The following is a 10,079-nucleotide window of genomic DNA, read 5'->3' as shown; positions in this document are numbered from 1 at the left end:
CAACAACATTTCTCCGTAAAACTCATTCTGAATCTATGCAAACATACTTATTGACGGCATTTGAAACCACCACTGGAAATCAGTCTGCATTTCATGACCTAAATCTGTAATTTCCCTCCCCATCTCTTATGTTTCGGAGGTCCGCCTTTGCTCTGCATTGTTTTACGACGGATTTTTCCATTATTTCCTGATCATAACAAGGAGCACACGGCGGGTGTGACAGGTCAGCAGGTGATGCACACTCCTCCATCGCACCTGATCCCATCCCTGATGTTTCGTATGTCCGTTGTTTGCTATGCTCATATTTTGCATTGTTTTATGGACTTTGAGATTGAATGCTCATTTTTGTTGCTACTTAAATTCCGGGATTATTTATTGTTCGTTATCTTTTTACACTGCATTCACCTGAAAAAGCTATTTCAGGATTCAAACTGCTCTGGACAAGACATGCCGAGCAGATCACAACAAAAATATAACATTGTATAGCAATAATACTTTAATAAAGCAAACGAAATCAAATAAAATAAGTTGACAAATTCAAACAATAAATGAATGTTCTTATTAGAACTAACGAAAAATATATTCCTCTGATTTTGTGAAACACACAAAAAAGCGGTAAGTGATGGCAGTTGATGAAAGAAATAAACCTTCTAAGAGCAATTTAATTAACATCATATACTAAAGGGTTCTAATTTAATCACTGAGAGTATCGCCTCATATGTTTCCTTGTCTCATTAAGAACTCTTTTGTACTTAAACAATTCAGCTCCCTCACTTTTTTGGACCTTAATCACTTCTCGTCGTGTCTTCTCTAAAAATGACATGCCCTGTTTGTCTATTACAGAATAGATCACTCTGAATCTCACTCTGACATTGAGGTCCACTCCAGATCTTATAAGTATCCTTAATTTTTCTGCCCCGTCCCCAATCCTTAGAAAGTCCCCATCTATCATAGTAAATAGCAGTGGTATCGCATCAGGGGTTTTATAATTATGGTGATACAGCTCTATCCATTGATTCACATTCATGCCCAAGCAAAACAGTTGTCTGAAAACATTACTAGTACTGTCTTGGATAATATTATGCAAATCGCCATCTTTACGCATACGCCATACTCTACCCCGTGTCGCCACCACATCATCCTTACTATCAGTCATCACATCACTTTGTCGTATGTTTACCAAACAGTCAAATAAATGGAACTTCAATTTATTCAAAAGAAACTCATTGTCAGTCTCAAATAAGTGCTGCACAACATGGAATCTGTTTTTCAATAATGCAATATACAACGCTGATAGGCCCTCTTTATTGCATATAGTTGAGTCTGCACCGTACTTACTGAGCATTTGTACAATTGGCATAAGTGTCACAGTATATTTTAAAACTGCTATATATAAAGGAGTTCTTCCTTTTAAATCTTGCAAATTAACATCAGCACCTGCGCCTAACAGCTCCTCCATTACTCTAAAATGTCCTCCTTCGCATGCTGCTGTCAGTGGTGTATTATTTTTAGCTTGAAAATTGACATATGCCCCTGCCTTCAGAAGCTCCTTGACTAAACTTATGTGTCCATTTTCACTGGCAATAAGTAATGGTGTACCATTATCATGTTGAATATTGACATCAGCCCCTGCCTTAAGCAGCATCTCTACCACACTTGTATTTCCATTTCGGCATGCTTGTAGCAGTGGTGAATCACATTCATCTCGCAGATTAACTTGAGCACCCGCCTCTAAAAGCTCTTTTACAACACTCAAATGTCCACCTTCACATGCTTTTGTTAGTGGTGTTGATCCATCTGCGTGTATGTTAACATCAGCCCCCACTTCAAGCAGCTTCTTAACCAAGATCAAATGCCCATGGGAACTTGCTTCTATCAGTGGTGCATAACCATGCATACCTTGAAAATTGACATCAGCCCCCTCCTCTAAAAGTGTATTCATTATGTCCATGTATCCTCCCCTACATGCCCCTGACAATGGTGAGCCACGGATACCCTGAGGATTGACTTCAGCCCCCATTTTTATAAGTTCTTGGACTACATTTAAATGTCCACAAGTCGATGCAGCTTTTAATGGCGAATCATATTCAGTATGTAAATTGATATCAGCCCCAGCATGTATCAGCTTTTCAACTAAACGCATACTTCCACTTCCACATGCCTCTATCAGAGGTGTATCACCATCATAATTACCTCCTAGATTGACATAAGCATCTGATTTTATAAGTTCCGTCACTACCTCAATATGTCCACCCCGACATGCTGATGCCAATGGTGTAGTATTACCACATCGTAGATTTACATCAGCTCCTGCACCCATAAGCTCCTTCACTACATCCATATATCCACCACCACATGCGGTCTCTAACGGTGAATTACTAATGTCTAGGGGATTCACCTCAGCACCGCCCTTTAGCAGCGTCTTTACTATACTGACATGTCCACCTTTACATGCAGCTACAAGGGGTAAAGTACCTCCACTTTTTAGATTAGCATCAGCCTTTGAATCTAGTAGTTTACTTACTAGACTTAAATATCCGCCTTCACACGCTGCTATCAGCGGTGTATTATATCCTGATTGTGGATTGACATCAGCGCCAGCCTTGATGAGAACGTTCACTATATCTATATGGCCAGTGTTACATGCTGCTATCAAGGGTGTATTACATCTACGCAGTTTTGCAAAATACTTCCATGCTTCAGCCACCTCCTTTGACATTTGAAAATGGCCCCTTTTAGATACTGCTATTTTTTCTAAATTAAATTCCCCTGGTAGATTAACATCGGCACCTGCCTTCAAAAGTTCTCTCACTATGTCTGTATATCCACCTTTACATGCTGTTGCCAGCGGAGTATTAAATTTACCAAGTTGAGTAACTTCAGCCCCAGATATTAGCTGTTCCTTGCTTACATCTATAAGCCCATTCTCACTTGCTGCTGTCAGTGGTTTATTATATGTAGCTCGAAGATTGACTTCAGCCCCAGCTACTAGCAGCTCCTTCACAACACTAATATGACCACTCTCGCATGCTGTCGTCAATGGTGTGGTATATTTACCTTGTAGATTGACATTAGCCCCCATCAATAGCAGTTTTTTGACCACAGCTACATATCCTCCCTCACATGCTGCAGTCAGTGGTGTGTCATCCCATCTAAAAACGTAGTCTAAATATCGCAGTGATTTGTTAAGTGTAATGTCATTTACATGTTTTATTATTATGCTTACAGTCTCCAATTCACCACTGTAACAACTCAGTACAAGTAAGCGGTATTGTTCAGATATTGACCGAGCCGTGGTATGTTTCTGATTTTTTAAATCAGTTTTGGATTTCAAGAAACATAAATTGTCTTCTGCATTATTTGTTTCAATGTTCTTTTTTTCTTGTTTTATTTCATCGTTCAACCCAGGATTGCAGGGATTCAAAAAAAGTTCAGATTGTGTTTCTTTGTGTAATTCTGTCTGCTTTACAATGTATTGTAGAATCCTAGTATGGCCGTAATAAATCACCCAGCTAATAAGCCTCACACTGTAAGCATTCTCTGAAATGCAGTTCTCATTTAAAAGAACACGCTGTTTGTACCAATCCTTGTTCCTCTCATCTCTCACCAGACTTTCCTTTGTCAAACGTTTTCCCTTACTCACCACATTACAGACGTCATGCATTTCTGATAAAAATAAAGCCTTCCACCCTACATAAGACCTTTTCTTTAAGATCTCAATAAAAAAACGACACACCTTTGGCTCTTTTAAAACCTTATTCCTGAAAACGTCATAAAGTTCCATACGTTCTACGTCTTTCAACAAACGCTCTGCTAACATGGGATATTGGTGTTCCTTTAATCTTAAACAGAGATTAAACAAAGCCATGTTGTCACTGCCTTCACCACTAACTGAAACCTTTTCTTTCTCTTCTTTACATTCACCACTGACTGCAGTACTTTCAAATGCTTGATCATTTCCACCGTCAGCAGCATTTTTTGTACATTTCTGAATTTTCACTTTGTTAGCAATATAGCTACTGCTAATGTATTTCAATATGAGATCTGGAAAATGACAGCCAAAATGATATGCAATGACCTCAAAAATAAAGTCATGGACAAAGCTATATTCATTACCACGTAGATGCGTATATGTCCGCGCCATGGCTTTTAATGCTTTATCAAATTTAAATGCATCTGTGTAACTCTCAACTTCACAGTTTTCAAGAACATCTGATTTCATATCATGAAACGCTGTGTTTTCCGTGTTTTTCAATATTTCCTTGGACAACTTTTTGTCATTGAACATGCATAAGACCAAGGTAGCATAATATAACTTGTTTTGGTGTTGCATTTTGTCTAATTCCTCTAAAATGCATTCAACTGGACACGTAAAGAACCTTTCAGCATTGTTTCGAAATTTCTCCTCTTTTGAGTATAGTTTACACAAGAGGGGAAACATACCTGAGGAGTCTCTCAGCAATGCATCGGGCAGTAATTTATCATCTAAACCATGTTTTAGAAGAATTCTTTTCTTGTCATCAACAGTTAATGAATTTTCAGAGCTATGCAGCATAACTGCATTTTTCTCATGCGTTAAAAACGATTTGTAACTGTGACATTCATTAAATACTGTTTCCCTACATGACATCAGTACTTTTGTGTCTTTGTGAGACGGATTTGAGATTTGTGTTTCATACTCCATTAATAGATTTAATTTTTGTTTTTGAAGACCTAATACGCCTACTACATCGTCAATGACAAAAACCTGTGGTTTCAGCAAATCACAATAATCTTCAATTTTTCTTATATCAATAATTGGTACAATCTCATATCCTTCCTTCTGGAGTATCAAGGATATATGTTGAATCGTCGCCGATTTTCCGGACCCTGGGATTCCAACAAAAGTCAAATAGGGTCTCTCTCTGAGTTTATCAAGCATTTCTTCGAAGTTATGCGTTTTGCTGAATACCTTGTCTTCTTCTACCCATTGTTTAATTTGTTTTTCATGGTTATCTACAAAAAAGCAATGTATTATTCATGATTATTTTTCGTTTGTTTGATTTTGTCAAGACTGATTGTCATACTGACTTGAAAACATAAGGTAACTTTGAAAAAGTACACGTAAAAGTCAATGATGTCTTGTTAGGTCAAGATATGGATAGCGTTTCAATATTTCAAACTCCAATATAAAAATGAAATCACGATGTTGGTTATTTCGAGATCCAGGATCTATGAATCAGCAATGCTTATATTTCCACCGTATGGCGATTTCAATATATCATTAGGACTTCCAACCTTTTATACTTTTTAATAATTTTTAAAAGTATTTGATCTGCCCCTCACTTCACATAACATAATGCGCCATAAAAGCGAAGTTCCTAACATCGAATTCAGTATATATATTAAACACTTCTTCCTATCAAAAACCAGAGATAGAGCAACTAAGCAACTATTTTTTTAAAAGATTGAAGATGATACACGTAAATAACTTCAAACAAATCATACTCATCAAAAAGGACAATATGACCCCCCCCCCCCTCCCCCGGAGCCAGGAATTTGAGACTTAGCTGAGATAAATGTTGGCCAAATTTTCAAAATCTTGATGAAGAAAAGAAACCATTTCGCTTGTTAGAAATTAGTTTACTGTATTTTTTCCAATTTGTAATATATTGATAGACGAGAAGCTTAGTTCAGCCTTGAGTGTTTGTGGGAGGGGTCTAGACTTGGATTCATGATTATATTATATATAACGTTCATAATAACCATGCAAAACATTCCTAATAAAGGTCATGGACTCCACTCGAGGTAATTTCAATGTTCAACAATTTGTTAAATTATACATTGACTTCTTTACCATGTTTAATTCTAAATGTATAATGGTATTCCTCTGGAAAAAAAAGCTATAAGTTTAGAGGAAATCTTTTGAGATTTGAATACATACCCTTTACATTTGGAGGGATGACGCTCTTTGGTGTCTTGATTTCATCTATAGAAATAGTGTAAAAATTGTAACATGTTAGTAATGTAAATATGATGTTGTGTTTATATCATTTAGTTCCTTTGTTTCTTAATTTTAAATATGATTTCACTGTCACAATTTACCGATGATGATAATATATCACATTGCATGCATCTTTGCATATGTAATTTGTATGAAAACAAATCATAGTTTGCTCACCTTTTTTTAATTTGACAATAATTATTATTTTGGTTTTTTTTTGGTGGATCGATTAAGAATAATCTTGCTTTTTCAACATTCCTGTATAGTTTATAATTTGAAAATTGTTATTTTACGTGAATTACGTCCCGTTCGACAATTTTTCTCACGTAAATTACGTCACCATATACTGATGAAGCACTTCAAATTCAAATACTTGATACAGCTTATGAATATCTAAAGTTTAATCTAATAAAATGATAATTCTATTCCTGCTATTCCATGAAGGGTCTCTTTTCTGAAACTACATGATTTGCAGGGAATAAAATCGAAATATAAATTTTTAGTTTAATAAGATTTGCCCTTGAGCTCAAAAGCATACCCTAGTTAAAATCTTTTTTGTCATTGATACTTTTTAATTAATCCTGCTTTAAGAGTTATTCCATTGCTTGAATGAATTAAGCGGGAATATTTAAAGATACATCGACAAAAACTCACCAAGAATTCTTTGCATTTCATTTTGTTTTTCAACTCGATCAGCATCACTTTTCTCTATCTTATCTGAAATAAGTAAGGGTTTTTTTTTTCTTAAAAAAGGCACATTAATTCATTTTAATCAGTATGGAGCTAAATTTAATTGTTTTATTTTACAATACGTTTCTGAAATTACTTTGTAAGTCATGCACTATTTCTTTTGTCGGTGCATCTTCCTCTATCTGCTTCTTCAGTTCTTCTATGAAATGCTTGTCACTGACAGGGTCCATTGTCTCTTGTCTCATAACATCTATCTGACTTTTGAAATGATTTCCGTTGCTGAGGAAAGAATCAAGATCGACAACAGCTGATCTGACAGTGGACCAGATTGTGTTGAAATCAGCATCGGAGAGGACTGAACTTGATGAAACTACACACTGATTTCTTGCTGTATGGATGCGTTCAATGCTGGCAGCGAGAGATCTATCAGCAGGGTCTGGTGCATTTCCCCAGCCTGTGCTGTGTGGTGGTATGCTACAAATGTTTCTAAGTAGTATGTACAATAAAGAAATGTTCATATCACTATAGTTTCCAGTATAACTACTTCCTGTAGGTAAAATAAGATTCATCTGGGGTGCGGTCAGACGTGGAAGGGTATTTGTTTTACGTAGAATTACGTGTTGAAATGATGGTGGTGGTATAAAATGACGTAGAACGTCCCTAAACTGATCTGTACACGGACCCAGGAGAAGTCGACATGCTCGACAGGCATTTGTTGGCTCCTCTGTGGACGAGTAAGGGGAGGCTGCCATAGTAGTTGTTTAATGCATCTCTGAAAGAACATTCAAATGAAATATAAACTGTTATTATGGAAGAAATCTTACATGTAAAAGGTTTTCTTAATTGAAAGTCGTCTGGGCTAAGTCATATACTATTCAAATGGACCCACGGACATTGATGGCCCCCGGGGGTAATCTTTTCCTGCTAAATCTCACTAAATGATGCCCACCTTTCATTTAAATATAATGGCAGTATTCATGTTTTGCTATGGGAAACCCAAATATGTGTTGAATAAAAAGTAAAATAGGAGGTGCACAATAGCAATATGTAATAAATATTCTGTGAAAGTTTCATCAAAATGCATTCAGTGTATGTGAGGAGTTGCGTTAGAGATATGTACTCCAACCTGTAACAGACAGACGGGCGTACAGACGGACGGACATCCCGATTACTATATACCCTCTCGTTTTTAAGCAGAGGTTATTACTAGAGATGATGTGAGCAATGAGCTCACTAAATGATAGACCCGCCTCCCGCATGAATATAATGGCAAAGTCCATGTTTTATAATGGAAAACCCAACATACGAGCGTATGTTTTGAATCAAAAAGTAAAATAGGAGGTCACAATGGCAATACACTAGACAAAACTGCTAATGCATCATTTTTTAATTCTAAGTTTTGAATTGAACATTTGCCAGATCTTTACTAGTATATAATATACCATTATTTCCAAAACAGTGGAATTGAAAAATATCTTGGTTATCATGAAAATGACCTTCTGATTCCAATCTGAAAACCAATTTTTGCCCAGATCTGGAATTCTTGATCACTAAAGGCGGTCTGTGAGGTTGTCACGGGAGAAGTCCTCCAGTTATAAATCAGATAACAAACAGCCATTGTTTGTACCTCGTTTTAGGTAATACATTCTTATTCGTATCGAATCAACTGAGATATACGAACTCCGTATGCAGGTGATGATGAAGGCATACATGTAATGCTGGACGATAGAAAAATTAAAGTCATCACGTTTATCAAAAAGCGTGGTTGTTAGATTACCATAACGTTTTTTTTTTCAAGTACATTATCCAAATATGAAACAGATGTGTCAGACTCTGTGGTATCTTTTATCTCAGGATCACCAGGATATATCGTATCGATGTAGGAATGAAAATTACAAATGTTAATTGACAATTCGTCGTCGTTATGTCTAAATGTCGAGTTAAAGACCACAGCAAGTGTTTTCTTCTTTTCTAACATAAGATTTTGAACAAATTCTGCTTCCTATGAATACAAAAATGGGTCTGCTAATAACGGAGTGCAATTGATAACCATACGAATTCCAATAGATTGGTGGAAGTTTTGGTCTTCAAATACCACATAGATATAGTCAATCAGAAACTCAAGCATCTTTCAACATCAGAATACTTTTGCAATCAGAATGTTTTTAACAAAATAATTTTTCAAATGACCAATGACCAGGTAAGCATGTGAAATTCTTCCCTTTGTAAAATCAACACTTAAGCGCCTCCTCGGAATATGATATTGCACGATACATCCGTTATATAGCTTAAAACGTGACTTCGTAATATAAAAGTCTTGCTTTATCTTTTTGATGTAATGAAAGCCAATGCTGTTTGAAATCAGGACTGTATCAAAGCATTCACTTTAAGTGATTGTAAAATATAACTATTATGGTCTTCAGTGAACGGTCACTATGTGGTTATAAAAACTCTAGGAAATAATATTGTCCTCAGATACAGAAAATTAGGCTCAGTCGCTATTACTTTGTCATGAGTCTTCATGTTCTGTTTTGTTTGTTTTTTCAGGAAATGGCACATGAGACATAAGATTGGCACATTAAAATCATAAGTTCACACATAGAATCCAAAAAACTCGTAAAAATTTAGTAAAAAAATACATTGTTCTTAAAACAGTAGCATCATATTATGAAAGACATTTACTTTAAAAGAAAAACATTTAAATCAGTGTATCGAAATGAATCTAAGAAAAGCACTATACGAGGGCTGTTTGAAAATTATTGAGACATTGTGTATATTTTGCTTTCTAATGAACGTTTTTGGGTGAAAAATTGCATATACGTTTGACATACATTAATAATTAATAAAAGCAAGAAATATTTTATAAATATTAAAATATTTTCTCTACAATGATATATAAATGTGTCAATAGTAGGGGTACCCGGAGCAGTCACGAAATCAGATATTGAAAATACGTAACACCGACATTCTAACTCTTTGTGGATCCATAATAAGACCGAAAATAATTCAGTTTAATGCTTAATCTTTCCCCTTTATTTCAAATTCATGTTGTGCAACTTTGATAGAATTTTGATCAGTAAATTAAGCGCAGTAGAGAAATCTGTTAACAACGACAAAATGGACTTTGACGTCAAGGGCGGAGCAGCCAGCCTACCTAAAATTGTGTGTAGTGCAATGTAGATCTATTTTCAAGACTGAACGACCTGTTAAAACAATAACAACGAGAAAAAATTATGTGTTGGGGTTTGTTATTTCATTGGTATGCATTTTTTTAACAATTAGTTTAACCAGAGTAAAATTAAAAGCTCTGGATGACTATGAGTTATTACGTACGGCATTAATATCGTTACGGTGTTAAACCCACGTTGATAAATCGGCACTGCATGATTCTAAGTTATCCTTTCCC

The 10,079-nt window shown here is 35.7% G+C and overlaps 1 protein-coding gene across 1 annotated transcript; it reads right to left on the bottom strand.

Annotated features, from left to right (window-relative positions):
* Nucleotides 1-331: 331 nt before the first annotated feature.
* Nucleotides 332-8,149, bottom strand: LOC134236345 (uncharacterized). Its single transcript, XM_062718515.1, has 4 exons — nucleotides 6,810-8,149; nucleotides 6,638-6,700; nucleotides 5,924-5,968; nucleotides 332-4,995 (listed from the first exon to the last, which is right to left on the bottom strand). Exons 1-4 carry the CDS (start codon nucleotides 7,423-7,425, stop codon nucleotides 698-700), a joined length of 5,022 nt encoding a protein of 1,673 aa, XP_062574499.1. The 5' UTR covers nucleotides 7,426-8,149; the 3' UTR covers nucleotides 332-697.
* Nucleotides 8,150-10,079: the final 1,930 nt, after the last annotated feature.

Source organism: Saccostrea cucullata, unplaced genomic scaffold (genome assembly GCF_032062105.1).
Source record: "Saccostrea cucullata isolate Sc308-1 unplaced genomic scaffold, CSIRO_AGI_Scuc_v1 ctg3395, whole genome shotgun sequence".
NCBI classification, from domain to species: Eukaryota; Metazoa; Mollusca; class Bivalvia; order Ostreida; family Ostreidae; genus Saccostrea; species Saccostrea cuccullata.
The sequence above is the reverse complement of the archived record's forward strand: the minus strand, read 5'-3'. Positions and strand labels throughout refer to the sequence as shown.

Bases quoted from the DNA above. Each gene is read 5' to 3' on its own strand.
- LOC134236345 (XM_062718515.1), bottom strand. From the start codon at position 7,425: ATGGCAGCCTCCCCTTACTCGTCCACAGAGGAGCCAACAAATGCCTGT. The intron at 6,701-6,809 runs GTAATTTCAGAA...TACTTATTTCAG, and splicing joins AATAGTGCATGACTTACAAA to ATAAGATAGAGAAAAGTGAT. The intron at 4,996-5,923 runs GTATGTATTCAA...GCTTTTTTGTAG, and splicing joins CATCCCTCCAAATGTAAAGG to ATAACCATGAAAAACAAATT.